The 15,948-nt window shown below is 43.9% G+C and overlaps 1 protein-coding gene across 2 annotated transcripts in view; it reads right to left on the bottom strand.

The window, feature by feature from the left end:
- KCNK10 (potassium two pore domain channel subfamily K member 10) overlaps positions 1 to 15,948 on the bottom strand; it is a 73,213-nt gene that overhangs the window by 44,093 nt on the left and 13,172 nt on the right. For both annotated transcript variants that reach the window (XM_083735109.1, XM_083735108.1), the window contains one exon: positions 5,452 to 5,789. In XM_083735109.1, coding sequence (XP_083591235.1) covers positions 5,452 to 5,789 — 338 coding nt within the window. The remainder of the gene's footprint in view (positions 1 to 5,451; positions 5,790 to 15,948) is intronic.

The raw sequence follows: 15,948 nt of genomic DNA, 5'->3' as shown, positions 1-15,948 counted from the left end.
CTTGTAGTGCTATGTTTATTTGTTATCATAGGCATGCTGCCTATGACAACTTGTGCCTATTTTCTCAAGCAACAGAATTTTTGCCAAGGGCTCTATGGTGGGTTTTCTGTATGGAAAATTTCCAGTCTCTTTGCATATTTCTTTGGATTCTCTCTCACTTACATTTGTGGAACAGAAATGTACTCTGTTTTGGTAGGCACGAGAAGAAATAATAATAATAATAATAATAATAATAATAATAATAATAATAATAATAATTTATTTCTACCCCACCCATCTGGCTGGGTTTCCCCAGCCACGCTGGGCGGCTTCCAACAGAAGATTAAAAGTACATTAAATCAGTCATTAAAAACTTCCCTAAACAGGGCTGACTTCATATGTCTTCTAAATGTCATAAAGTTGTTTATTTCTTTGACATCTGATGGGAGGGCGTTCCACAGGGCAGGCGCCACCACTGAGAAGGCCCTCTGCCTGGTTCCCTGTAACTTCGCTTCTCGCAGTGAGGGAACCGCCAGGAGGACCTCGGCACTGGACCTCAGTGTCTGGGTTGAACAATGGGGGTGAAGACTCTCCTTCAGACATACAGGACCAAAACCCAATTTTATGTTCCATAGCTCAGTGGTGGACCTTCTGCCTTGCAAACAGAAGGTCCCAGTTTCAATCCCAACTGGTATCTCCAGGCAGAGATGGGACAGACTCCTGCCTGACATATGGGAGAGCCTCTGCCAGTCAGTGTAAACAATGCTGAGATTGATGGACCAGTGGTCTGACTTGGTGTAAGGTAGCGCCCTTTGCTCCTATGTTCTGGGCTGTGCAAAGCTGGTTAGTAGGGCCAGGCCAGTTGGGAAATGTAGGCCCCATTTCAATAATATTTACCAAAAGGAACCCCTTTTGCTTCAACCAGGAGGACTCAGAGTAGCCCCCTCAAAATTGTAGGCCCATGCCAATTGACCCACCTGGCCCCTGCCTACATTTTGGCCTGCCTACATCCCTATGCCACATGTATCTATTTAATAAGCTATACTGTGCTTTTCAAAAGCCACAGGGATAACAAGAGCAATAATGACGTCAAGTCCCATCCCGCAGCAGCAACAGAGTACAGCAGATTACCCTAACCAACAGCACCACAAAGTATCTAGTTAAAATGGAAAAGCAGAGCCAGTGCAATCACATTTTGGCCAAACTCCTGAAGGTGCAGAATATTAGTAGACGGTCTTCTACGCTGGGGGCCAAAATCCCAATCTCTTTTTTATAAAAATGTGTCCCCTCATGTCTCTTGAAACTTCCCCATTCATGATTTTCATTCGACCAGTCCCGGTCTCTCAGCCTAACCTCTCTCATAGGGTTGTTGTAAAGATAAAGTGGGGAAGAAGAGAGCCTTGTGTGCTACCTTGAGCTCCTTGGAGGAAAGGCGGGGTAAAAATGTGATAAATAAGTGCATAGTGGGGCCTACCTTACCTCAAAGTTTATTTTATTTGTACAGAGGTGTCTTACAATTAAAAGAGCTAAAGTTCCCAGAGTGTTGTAACAATCCCCCTTCACGGGGTTTTTTGGGAATTGTAGTCCTGTGAGGGGAATTGGGGTCTCCTAATAACTTGGTATTGGTATACATTGACAGGGTTCCCCCTACTGGTGGTTTATCCTTACCGGACTCCATGAGCAACTGGCAGGAGTCAGATATAGTCGGGTCCATTCAATGCTTAAGCCAATACTGCTCACATTCTGTAATCAATCAATAAAGTTGTGGCCAAATTTTGCCCGATAACATTAACGTAATATCTGTGTCCTTGTGTGTGTTATTCTTCAATGAGGGGGTGGTTTTGAGGTCTCAACACGCAACTACAGCTCCCATAATTTTTTGTGAGGGGGGAAACCATAGTGCTTTAAATGTATGGTGTGAATGTAGCCTGAGCCAGAGATCATAGTCCACATGCTAGTAGGGAGAAGTAAAATGAACATAATCTGCTCACGCAGGATAAAGCATGCATACTGCAACATGTGAAAGAGGTCCGTGAATTTCCAAAATCTTCATTTTCTTTGAAATTCAACTAAAAACCCCTCTAATTTCTAATTAACAAGTCCTTGTTTTGATCAAGCACACTATCAAGAATACTTCTTTCATACAACTATACAGGACTAATGAGCAGTCCTGCAGCCAGTTCCTTGATGTTTGTAAAAAGAAATATCGCTATGAATGAAAGCGCCACATTAAAAGCAACAATACCAAGTCCTTTGTTTTTTCCCCACATAACACAAACAGCATGAGCAGCAACAGAGCCTCCTCCCACCCCCCACCTGCCCCACATTTACTGACGGGAAAGAAAACCCATTAAACTGCACAGACAAGAATCACGTCTCCAAGGCCACTCATATACTCTGGACCCCTGCTTAGTTTGACAAAGAAAGGCTCTGGAAATAAAGTCACCTTTCAACTGAGACCCGCAGCAAGATGAAATCTATTTCATACAGACCAACACACAGCTGTCGGGTGATAACAGTTTGTGATCGCTACCCCATGCATTGAATTCAGATGGAGGGATTAGGCTGGAAGCCTCCACCTATTATCATTGGTTGGTCTCTGTGTGGGGTTTTTAAATCCCTGTTTGAAGTCACCTTAAAGGCTGACTTCTGATGCAAGAATGTATGCTGTTTCTGGATCCTTGCAAATGAAGTCACATACAAAGTTGATAGGACAGCTGCTCCAAAGCTCATATATGGCAGAAGTGTGTTTTTTTCTTTCTTGGGATTTTATTAATAGCTGGCCATCCTGTCAACCCATTTCCTCCTCTCTTTGGCTTCAAACCTGCCAGCTTGCAAGACAGCCAACATGTACTGCCAAGAGGTTTATTGGTTTAAGTACAACTTCACACTTTATTGGTGTTGCGCTTTAATCTGTCCGCTTGCCAGTTCTAGCATGCTCTTCCTCAGCCAAGTGGATCTGGCTATGGATGCTCAGCCGATCAGCTGTTCAGCTGCTGTCTCCAACAACCTGCCCCACCTTTGCTGGCTTGCAAAACATCTGGCTGGGGGGTCCCTTTCCTTCCTAACCCATTAACATTCTTCCTTAACCGTGAGTAGTCAGAGACCACAGAGGCGGTGCTAAATTCCTCCTACTAATAAAAACAGAGTCAAAACTGGATGTCATTGTTGTCCATGTTCATATGCTGGCCTTCCTCCCAAACACGCAAACAACAAAAAGGCTAAAAGCAATGTCAATACAGATGCAAACTAGGCAAGATCTCTGCATAAAAGGCTTATTGGAAGAGGAAGGTCTTCAGTAGACAAAAAAGACAGCAGAGACTAGTTCCTGTCTAAGGAATTCCAAAGTGTAGCTGCCCCAGCACTAGAGGCCATGTCTTTTGTATTTCTTCTTTCTAATCCCATGTGTTCCCTAAAGCAAGGATGGGCCTGTGGGTCATCAGTCTGGGGCCAGATGAAACCCATGGAGGACTCCTCTCCTTTCCTCTCCCCCCCCCACATCACTTGGCATGAATATTCACTTGACATGAATAGAAGGGGAGGACTGAAGCTGGGGGGGGGGAAAGGCAGTGGAAGCTGGTTCCTTAGGGCATCACCAACCTCATCCTGCTCCCAGCCAGCCCCTGGCTCCCTTCTTACTTACAACCAGTCCAGAAGGTACCACAGCCTTTGTGGAACTCAACAAGGAGGAGGATGGGGACAAAACATGAACTAGTTGGCTCTGTCTGTTAACATCTCTGGTGCCACCTACTGTTGGCCTCCCTGCCCTAACAGGCTCACCACTGGGGGAATTTAACTCTGCCTCCTTATGCGCTAGACCACCCCAACAAAATCAGCTGCCTGCACCACAATTAGGCTTGGGGGGAAAGGTTGTTTCAACTGCACTTGCTGTGTGATGGAGGGGTGAGCTTTGTGGACACTGCATCTGAGGAGGGCTGCTGGGAAAGGTGTGTGTGTGTGTGTGTGAGAGAGAGAGAGAGAGAGAGAGAGAGAGAGAGAGAGAGAGAGAGAGCGCCCTTGAGGGGGGTTCTGGCCACACCCAATTTTGCTTTGGTTCTGCCTACCACTGCCCTCCAAGGCCAGCCATGAGGGAGTGTGGCCCTCATCCTGCAAAAATCTCCCTACTCCTCTTCTAAAAGGTCAATGAGCAATATATTACTGCCGTGTTACAATAGTACATTCAGAGAGCCAGTATGGTACAGTGCTCAAAGTGTTAGACTATGACTTGGGTTGCCAGGGTTCGAATCCCCACTCAGACATGAAGCTCACTGGGTGACATTGGGCATGTCACCATCTCTCAGCCTAACCTACCTGACAGATTGTTGTGAAGATAAAAATGGGGGGGGGGAGCCATGTGTACTATCTTGAACTCTTTGGAGGAAAAAAGTTGGTATATTAATGTAATAAAATAAAAACTGGGGTTTGTGGACTGTACATGCCAAACCTGCTTCTGCCTGAACTTGGAAACATTCTGAGCGGAAACATCTCTTCAGATCTTTTCTTCTCGACTTACTGTACATTTTAGATTCAGGTAGCTAGCCATGTTGGTCTGACACAGTTTATAGATAGATAGATAGATAGATAGATAGATAGATAGATAGATATAGATAGATAGATGATAAATAGATAGAGATAGATAGATAGATAGATAGATAGATAGATGATAGAGATAGATAGATGATAGATAGATAGATAGATAGACAGACAGACAGACAGACAGACAGACAGATAGATAGATAGATGATAGATGATAGATAGATAGATAGATAGATAGATAGATAGAGATAGAGATGATAGATGATAGATAGATAGATAGATAGATAGATAGATAGATAGATAGATGATAGATAGATATAGATAGATATAGATAGATAGATAGATAGATAGATAGATAGATAGATAGATAGATAGATGATAGATAGATGATAGATAGATAGATGATAGATAGATAGATAGATAGATAGATAGATAGATAGATAGATAGATAGATAGATAGATGGATGATAGATGATAGAGTCCAGAAGCACCTTAGAGACCAACTAAGTTTGTTCTTGGTAGAAGCTTTCGTGTGCATGCACACTTCTTCAGATACATTTTAGGAAACAGTGGCTGGAATCCAAGGGATCCACTGCAGCCCCTTCAGGTCACCAGGAAAACCACTCTAGAACTTGTGCAAAAAAGATGCTTTCAGATCACACCTCAAGTAAAACCACACTTTGAGGATGGTGCATTCTCATTAACCATAATTTTAACAAGCCACAGTTTTTTGCTTCAGGCATGACAGAAAGCTGTACTTCACTTAAAACCAAAGGCAGGTGGTCATAAAACTAAAGAAAATGGGGAGAAGGAGCACCCAAGCCCGATGCTTGCCGTGGTTCATTTACATAGTGGTGAACCATCATTTCCCATAGCTTCAAATCTAGACCGCAGTGTCACTGAGTTTCATTAGTATGTCCCTTCTAGTTTTCTCACCTTAATCAATTCCTCCAACTCCTGTTGAGATACGCATTTGTTCTCCAGAAGGAAATCTGCCTTGTCGTTGGCTGTTCTGTCCTTCTGCCTGCTTTCTTCCGGCTGCTCCAGGGCACGAAACACAAGCCCCCCGGTGACCAGGTAGGCCACAACCACAAAGAAGATGGCCACCACCGTTTTCCACTTCATGACCGTCTGCAAACCCTGTGATGGGGCTTCCATGCTGGCGATCACAGTTGTCCGGGGGGAGGAAATAGAGAGTCGTGGCCCCGGATTGTGTGCCTTGGTTTTATTGCTCTCAGGTTCACACGCCAAGGGAACAGCTGCTGGAACAGTCACTAAAACAAAACAAAAAGCAAATGAGGTTAAAATCTCTGCTTAATAACAAGAGTTTTGGTTTTCTTTTAGATTTACAGTTCTGAGGCCCTCCTGGCTGCATTGCGACCTATCAGAAATGGGATTCAGAGGGGACCCTATTCTGTTGCAGCACCCATTCTATGGATTGAGCTCACAATGGAGATCAGGCAAGTACCAACAATGGGATGTTTTCACAGATTTAAAGATCTTTCTGTTTACCTTGGAATTTCCTTGCTGTTGATTATGAATCCTGGCTGCTGCAGTTGCTGGAATTTTGTGTTCTAGCCTGGATGTTTTCATTGTTGATATTTATTTTAATGGTTTTTATGCCTACAGTGAACCATTTTTGGGGATTCATAAATGAAAAGTGGTATATAAGTTTTTTAAACAAGCAAATCAATAAAATTATTATAACCAGGATATTGTGCAGCCTGAAACAGAGAAACAAATGGCACCACTGTCCCCAACATCAATGTCAAGGCACAAAGCATTTATCCAATATTAGTCCTATTCAGAGCAGACTCATTAAAATTAATGAACATTACTCATTTGGTTCCATTAGTTTCAATGGGTTGATTACAATCTATAATACCTCAAACTGGTCAAGCCATTCTGGTACCTGAAGCAGAAAATCCCACAAGCATATCTCCTGCTCCCTGGCACAAAGAATACACTAATGATTTTTCCATGTATAAGATGCCCCCATGTATAAGATGCCCCCTATTTTGGGGGTTCCATATTAAGAAATCACCCCTCAGCACTACCCATGTATAAGACGAGCCCCAATTTTAAACCATATTTTTTGGTTAAAAAACCTAGTCTTAATCAGAGGGAAAATATGGTAGCTTATTTGTTTATGTGTGTGTATTTGGGAGCATTTATACCCTGCCTACTAACTGAAATGTATAAATAATAACTTGCTGTCTTTTCATGACAACCAAAATCAGCTGCCTGAGGTGACTGCCTCACTCTGCCTAATTATAGGGCCAGCCCTGGTGTTACATGTCCGTTAACTGTATGGATGAAAACCCTATAACAATGATCCTAGACTTTTGCCCAGTAACTGCTGTTTCTAAAAGTGGAACTTGGCATGAATTTTTATTATGCTTTTTATGAGCTTAAGACGACTTGCTGTTCTATATTCCTACAACACCAGATCTTGCCATCAAGCATTCCCATCCCTTTCTGTCCACTTGACACACATGGAGCTATCCAAGGTGCTGAACTGCAATCTAGACCTTGCCCTTGCCTTGCTGTGATTGCCTAAACTGGAACTCTGATCTTAGATCACAACTCCGCTACTGATGAGGCCGTCTCTCAAATCAGAACATAGCAGCATAAGTTTTTCGAGGTTCATTTCATCAGATGTACAAAGCGTTGTTCCAAGTTAGCAGGCAAATACATGCACATGGCGAGAGGTTGGGGGTCACAAGAAACAAAGTCAGAGGGAAATGAAATGCTAAGAAACAAAAAAAATGCCCTGTGACTAATATGATCAAGTTTAAGGCTGCAATCCTGTACACACTTACCTAAGAGTAAGCCCAATTGAACTAAATGAGACTTACTTCTGAGTAGACAAGTATGAGAATGCAGTGTGCTATTACAGTGACTGTTCACAAGTGTTAACAGGGGTCAGCAAACTTTTTCAGCATGGGGCCAGTCCACTGTCCCTCAGACCTGGTGGGGGGGCCAGACTATATTATTTTGGGGGGAATGAACGAATTCCTATGCCCCACAAATAACCCAGAGATGCATTTCAAATAAAAGCACACATTCAAGTCATGTATAAACACCAGGCAGGCCCCACAAATAACCCAGAGATGCATTTTAAATAAAAGGACACATTCTACTCATGTAAAAACACACTGATTCCCGGACCGTCCGCAGGCCAGATTGAAAAGGTGATTGGGCCGGATCCGGCCCCCGGGCCTTAGTTTGCCTACCCATGGTTAACAATAACACAAACATCCTGGCATTAGCAAGCTCAATTATACAGGTAGATGGTTAAAATAAGGGTCAGACTGCAAGTAACTTTTATAAAGGGGGAAACTGAACTGGAAAAGTGGCACGCTGAACTGTTTCCTCATTAAAATCCCACCACATACACCAAGGAAATCAGCCCTGCTTGGAAGGTGGTAGGGATATAGATACCATGAGTCACATTGTCTTTCACACAGATTATGAGATTATTAACTCATTAACATTTAGCAGAATAATGATGCAGAGGGCCAGGAGTGCCATAATAAGGTTACTATCAGAGGATTGGAACACGAGTCTGTGATCTGGGGCCAAAACTTCCTAAGCAACTCTTGTTCCACCCTTGTAGCTTAATGGCGGGAAGTGAGGGAGCAATGAATTAGTTCAAGTATCTGTCATAAACGAACTAAGTGGCCTCAGGCAAGCAGCATTTCTCTCAACCCTCAAAGCTAAAATACTTACCTACCTTGCAGAAGTGTTATAAGAATTGCTGCGATAAGACATGCAAAAGGCTTTCTGTATTTGTATTAATATTTTAACAAAGTTTTTGTCAGAGTAGAGCCATTGAACTTAATGGCTCTAACTTAGTCAGGTTCATTAATTTCAATGAGGCTACTATGAGGAAGACATAGTTGAATTACACCTGTTATTATTATTTCTCAATCGGTAAGTGAGAGAACTAAATAATTACTCAGTTTAGATGTATAAAGCCTAGCATCCTGCAAATGTTACCTCTGCCTATTTTTCTGATTTTCAAAACAATTCATAAAGATGTACAGGGTGTTCAAAAGGTAACTCTACTCCTATGGACATTTACTTAAAGTATAGTGTAGAGTGACTTTTTGAACACTCTGTACACATAGGATCATGCAACAGGAATGAAGGATACAAAATCAATCTCTTGGTGAACAGGAGTGGTGCCATTCACTTCAATGGGAGATGGGTTGCATCAAGAACACTCACAGGTGTTTCTCATTCACATCAGTATGCCAGGATCGAGGCGCCGACCTGAAGTCATTAGTAACTGTGTTTGATCATTTATAAATTGCCTAGTCTCCAGAAAGATCATATTATTTCAAGACTTTGAGAGAAATGGTGTCAGAAGTCAAAGGTTAATCTGCACATGTTAGACAATGTTTCCGATAAATGGTGTATTAGAATTCCCTGAAGTGTGACATCATCTTTCAGAGAACCTGCCTTAATGCCTCCCAGGAAAGCAAAGGGGTTATTTTTGCCTTTTTCCTTTGCATCTTATAAAAGAAGCAGTGTGGTGAGGTATTCTATTTATACAGTTCTGTCTGCTTTAAAAATAAATTCCCATTCACCTCAAGTTTGGGTGAACTATCACAACAAATATTGTATGTTATGTGCCCTAGCCCAACAGTACCCAGGGTAGTGTTTTTGGACTACACGTTTCATCAGCCCCAGCCAGATTGGTCAGAGATTATAGGGGTTATAGTCTAAAACTTTTGGAGGACATCATCATGTCAGCTCCCCATTGCCTTTTGCACCTTCTAACCAAGCACATTTTATTGTCAAAACTCTAGGATGTGTGGGGTGGGTGTAGTGGTTAGAGTGCTGTAGAAAATCCAGGAGACCAGAGTTCAAATCCTCACTTAGCCATGAAGCTCACAGGGTGATCTTGAGCCAGTCACAGTCTCACAGCTCAACCTACCTCACAAGGTTGTTTTGAGGATAAAATGAAGGTGGGGAGGACTGTGTGCAACACTTCATGCTCCTACAAGAAAAAGTGGGGTATAAATGCAGTACTTAAAGATATCAATCACCAAGTTTATAGGAAGCGAGGTGGAAAGATCCCGAAAACTTTTCAATGTACAATAAATAATGCAAAATGCAGTCCATTCACAAAGGCTGTTAAACTCTGATTAAAATGATTAAAAGCGTCAATAAATTTACTAAGCTATTCCCATAAACTGATCCTAATAGCAATCTACTTCACTGGCATTTGATAATTTTGGGTACAATCTAGCTACCAGCATCAGCAAAAAATGACATTTTGAGCACTACACCTACACTGACGCTAGCGAGAGTTTTAAATATGCACACACCATTTTTAGTCGGCTCTAGTCAAAGTGTGGGCCTAAATGGTAAATAGAATAGCTGAACAAATTGGAGGAGGGATTGTCCTGGGGCTTGTGAGGCTGCAGCAACGCCTCTTTTCCCTTAAAATATAATTCTTTCTTTTGAACTTTCTTTTGAATCCTTACCCTAGAGCCTCAACTGCATGGGGCTACTTGCTGCCATGCTTTGCTTTGGCTGCACATACAGCAACTTGGACCCAGGAGTGATGATGACATTCCATAGCTTTGGGGAGGAACTGAACAGGGGAAAAACATGGCTGCCACCAGGAAAGTTAGGAAGCTGACCAAGTTGAACCCTCTAGCACAGAACTGTCTACACCAGGCATGGCCAAACTTGGCCCTCTAGCTGTTTTGGGACTACAACTGCCATCATCCCTAGCTAACAGGACCAGTGGTCAGGGATGATGGGAATTGTAGTCCCAAAGCATCTAGAGCGCCACGTTTGGCTATGTCTGGTCTACACTGAGCAAAAGTGGCTTTCCAGGGTTTCAGGTTGGGTTCTCTCCCAGCCCCAACTAGATCAGTGTCAGAAACTCAGTTATATAAGCTAGGTCCAACTGGCTCCTTAAACGAAGGTTACAGTCACCAAAATGGAATGTCTAGTTGTCAATTTGGGGCAAGACGGCTCTACTGCCTTATTTTTCAAACGATGGACTGACTGTGATTGATTCTTAGTTAAGCATCTGGCTAGTTCAGATGACAACCCTGAGCTAGGTTAAGAGCTTTGAGAACTTAAAGAAGAAAAGTCACTTGATCCAGGGACAGTCCACATATATTCTGACCTCCTTTTCCTATTCTGACCTCTTTTTCTTAAAAGTGACTGCATTCTGATTGTAGAGATAAAATATAACTGATAGAATTCTACAGAATGGAGTATCAGTGTGTGAAACCAGTCCAGATCCAATGATCCCCAGGCACGCACCTCTGGATGGTGGAGATGTCACATGCCAGCCTGGCGCCCAGGCATCTTCACCTGGTCACAAGTGGTTGAAAGCCATGTGCAAAATGCACCTGGCGCCTAGCTAATTTCAAACACTGCTAGAGATACTAGAGATTGAACCTGCATGCATGCCAAGCGGATGTGCTACAATGGCCCTTCCTACATCCACCAGCCGAAGCCAATTCCTCATCCCTGCATCAAAACATCTGAAAAAGGCTACCACAAATAGTATGCCTGCTTCCAACCTTACATTCAAACTCTGAAATAAGTATCTGTCTAGAGCCTGACTTCTTCAAGAGGCATCTTCAGAGTCTGCTTTCCCTAGCATGACACGTTTTCTTGTGCCTGTTTGTTAACTTGTCACGAAAGAGGTTTTAATCTCTCTCATTAAAAGCAATGACAAATCTCAGTTTATGCAACATGCACATTAAATTGGCAGATCCTTGTGCCTCATAGGGGACTTGCCAGTGTTGTGACACAGCCCTTTCCCCCGCGAGATGGTGCCATTTGGGAAAGGTATGTTCCTGTTTGTTTGGAGAGGGCACGGTATAGAAACATTAAGGAACCATTAACAAGCAGCCTTAAATGTCAGCATTTGCTTCTTTATACGTGTAGCTCATTCTAGTTTTAATATTTACGAATGGATTCTCAGCACAAAGTCACCCAAGGCGATGAATAATAAAGAAGGTAAAATAATGCAGTCATAAAAGCAATCACATTTAAAAATGTACTTCACACACGCATACAAGATGGTACTAAAGACACTACCACAGAAACTGCAATGTCTGCATCAATTAAAGACCACTAAATGCTGGAGTCAGTGAATGGTCAGAGAGCATCTGAAAGCTACACCATTATGGAAGATAAGCAGTTCTGGATCTGTGGATTAGCAACACCTGGAAACTTCATATAAGGATAAGATGTTGGACGCAGGTGGCGCTGTGGGTTAAAGCCTCAGCGCCTAGGACTTGCCGATCGAAAGGTCGGCGGTTCGAATCCCTGCGGCGGGGTGCGCTCCCGCTGCTCGGTCCCAGCGCCTGCCAACCTAGCAGTTCGAAAGCACCTCCGGGTGCAAGTAGATAAATAGGGACCGCTTTCTAGCGGGAAGGTAAACGGCGTTTCCGTGTGCGGCTCTGGCTCGCCAGAGCAGCGATGTCACGCTGGCCACGTGACCCGGAAGTGTCTCCGGACAGCGCTGGCCCCTGGCCTCTTGAGTGAGATGGGCGCACAACCCCAGAGTCTGTCAAGACTGGCCCGTACGGGCAGGGGTACCTTTACCTTTACCTTTAAAGGTAAAGGTAAAGGGACCCCTGACCATTAGGTCCAGTAGTGGCCGACTCTGGGGTTGCGGCGCTCATCTCGCTTTATTGGCCAAGGGAGCTGGTATACAACTTCTGGATCATGTGGCCATGCTGACTAAGCCGCTTCTGGCGAACCAGAGCAGCACACGGAAATGCCATTTACCTTCCCGACGGAGCAGCACCTATTTATCTGCTTGCACTTTGACGTGCTTTCAAACTGCAAGGTTGGCAGGAGCAAGGACCAAGCAATGGGAGCTCACCCCGTCGCGGGGATTCGAACCGCCGACCTTCTGATCGGCAAGTCCTAGGCTCTGTGGTTTAACCCACAGCGCCACCCGCGTCCTTATGTTGGTTAGTGACCAACTAATGTGTCCTGTCAGCACACGCATTTAAACATTTGCAATGGAAGTTTCTCCTCCTCTCCTCCCTGCACATGCCCCCTAAATCTGTACAAGAGATGCCAGATCCCAACATGCCAGAGCAGATTTGGGGAAGGCGCAGGGGGAGGAGAGTGAAGGAAAGTTAAGCTGTGCTAGCATAATTCCTTTCACTGGTGGTATGTGTTGGCTGGATACTTACATAATAAATATTACTTCAAAATCCCGAATTCTAGTAGTATAAGCTAGTGGCACAACTGCAGCTTCCATGCCCACATGCAGAAATCACTTTACACCAGGAATCGAGAACTTGTCATCCTCCAGACATTGCTGGAGTCCAGCTCCCATCAGCCCCAGGCAGCTTGGCTAATGGTCCTGAAAGAGGAGAGCTGTATTCCAGCAACATCTGGAGAGTCAAAGGTTCCCCATCCCTGATTTACACCACAATCCTCTTCAAGAGTTACAAGCAGCAACATTTGTAGAAAAGGGCTCTAGGGCTGTACCAAAAGAATAAGTCTTCATTCTATCATTCAAATAAGTAGGGGGTGCATGTAAGCTGAACAACACCTTACTACTTCATCCCAAGGAGGGGGAGATCATTTACTGTAACGTTGAATAATAAAAGCTGCATTTAATATCTTCAGCAGCAAAATAAGTTCAAAGATAGTCATACAATAATAGAATTATAGCGTTGGAAGGCTTTGCACACTTGTAGTATGCCTCACTAAATACTGTGGGACTTACTTCTCAGCAGCAGACATCAGTAACCTTGCAAGCTATCTTTCCATTATCTGTGAACTGTGGTGATTTCATAGGAATATAAATGTTTACATATAAAGATGATATACCTCTGACAAGTTAACAGCTATATTATGAAAATTGGGCACTAAAAATGTATCCATTACATATTATCTGAGGGGAACGGGTGAGAGGTGTCATACAATTGGAAGAGGACCAGATGGTCTAAATGTCAGTCCAGCTCTAATTCAGTTTCTGCCATCCTTTTAGTTACCTAATTTAATCTGAAGGTGACGTGAACTCCAGTTTTAACCTTCCATAGGAGCAGCTCCTAACAAGACCTAACCTCTTCCAAATTTCCTTTGTTATGAGTCTACAATTATGCATCAGTGTAGAGCTGTGGTAACCCACACTCTGCCTGCTGCTTTCATCCAACTCACCAGATGAGGCATGCAAAATATATCCAGGAATTCTTTTCTTTGAAATGCTCAGTTGTTGATAGAGAAGAAAAAGGTGGTTGGCTACATTAATAAACACCGAAAGGTACTAATCTATTGAAATCTTTACTGTCAGTCAGTTAGGGCTAGCTACTTGCTCTTCAATTCACAGGGCATAGAATGACAACATGCAGGGCAATGCACATTTCTTTTCTTTTCTTGCTCAATTTGCTTTATGTTGACAAATTGAACCTGCCGTACGCCACTTCAGCAGCAGCTTCCATAGGCGTGATCTGCAGTTGTGAAACAGGATTCAGCAGAATTGTTCCTCATTAACCTAGCATAATCTCTCCGGGGAAAAGAAAGAATAGGAGCAGAATAGCCATGTGAATTGCTCCCCTGCTTAGTCAGCAGTAGCCAACACAATGCTTTCCAGATATTGTAGAACCACAAGTGCCAGGAGTCCCGGCCACCATGGTCAGGGCGGATGGGAGTTGGCTACCCTTGCCCTTAGTCAACAGCTGGGACTGCCAGGGTAAAGAAAACAGGAGCTCCTGCCTCTGTGCATAGCTGCCATGTGTGGTGAATATAAGGGGATCAAGTTAGAGCATCATTGTTGATGAGGGGTAGCTCTTAGCTTGTTTTCAGGCTCTGCCCCACCAACTCCTTGCTCTCAGCTCCTGACTCTAACCTCACAGCTGCCTATGGCTCAGATCTGACAGTTAAAAAAAAGGCAATTAATTGCTCAAAGGAGTGGGTTCCTCTCTGTTTTCCCCCATCCCCACAACACACACACACACACCCATTTCAACAACAACAACAACAACAACAACAACAACAATATATTTATACCCCAGACACTCTGGGCGGCTTCCAACAGAATATTAAAATACAATAGTCTATTAAACATTAAAAGCTTCCCTAAACAGGGCTGCCTTCAGATGTCTTCTAAAAGTCTGGTAGTTGTTTTTCTCTTTGACATCTGGTGGGAGGGTGTTCCACAGAGTGGGTGCTACTACCGAGAAGGCCCTCTGTCTGGTTCCCTGTAGCTTCACTTCTCGCAGGGAGGGAACCACCAGAAGGCCCTCGGCACTGGACCTCAGTGTCCGGGCAGAATGATGGGGGTGGAGACGCTCCTTCTGTTGACTTCTCCAGAGTCAAGAATTTCTCACAAGGAGCCTAAATTTAGGGGTTGTGATCAATGTATCTCAGGCATCCCCAAAAATCAGCCCTCGAGATGTTTTGGGACTACAATTCCCATCATCCCTGACCACTGGTCCTGTTAGCTAGGGGTGGTGGGAGTTGTGGTCCCAAAACATCTGGAGGGCCGAGTTGGGGGATGCCTGATATATCTTATGCACACTGGAACAAACCAGGATGACTTTTGTGAATACCCACTGAAGTCAACCCATTGAAGGAAACTATGGTTTGCTATCTTCTGGCCCATGTTGTGCTCTGTGCCAGCCTTTGCTAACCTGGTGCCCTCCAGTTGTTTTTGGACCACAAAACTGGGGCTGATGGGAGTTGTAGTCCAAAATACCTGGAGAGCACCAGGTTGGTGGAGGCTATTCTATGCAGGGCCTCCCTGATAGACCCAGTCATAAAGAGGAAGCCAATGCCAGAACAGTAATGCCCTTCCATGCCAACAGATGCTACCTCCCAGGGGAAATTCATATGAGCCCAGTGGCATATTTATTGCTCACTGTTTTCCTGTAAATTGACACTGGGGCAACAGTGCCTGCTAGCATGGTGAACCCAAGAAGCAAGTAGAGTATTTTAGAGCATCTGAACAAGACCTTGCTGTTCTAAGAAGAAAAGAAAGAATGGCTTGCCAATCCAGAAGAGGCGTCCGCCAAAGGTCCAGGAATAGAAATTTATTCAAATGAACTGTAGAGATTAAGAAAGTGAGCAATGGCACACCCCAACAGAAAACAAAAAGACTGCTTCCATATCGCGTTACTGCACAACCCTGATCCATAGTGAGCCCAAGGATCCTCTAGCCCAACCCTCTGCAATGCAGGAATCTAAACTAAAGCATCCACGACAGATGGCCATCCAGCCAACCTCTGCTTCAAAACATCCTAGGAAGGAGACTCCACAACCTTCCAAGGGAGATCGTTCCACTGTTGAACAGCTCTTACTGTTTCTTACTGACCATGGCTACTCAGAAGTGCTACTGATTTCCATCAGGTTTACCCAAGGTAAGTGGGGTTAGGATTGCAGTCTTCATCACTAAATCAACACAACCCTTAAGTGTTTTGGCAAGGG

Source organism: Podarcis gaigeae (genome assembly GCF_964106915.1).
Source record: "Podarcis gaigeae genome assembly, chromosome: 1".
In the NCBI taxonomy this organism is placed as follows: Eukaryota; Metazoa; Chordata; class Lepidosauria; order Squamata; family Lacertidae; genus Podarcis; species Podarcis gaigeae.
This window is presented reverse-complemented; position numbering and strand designations above follow the sequence as displayed.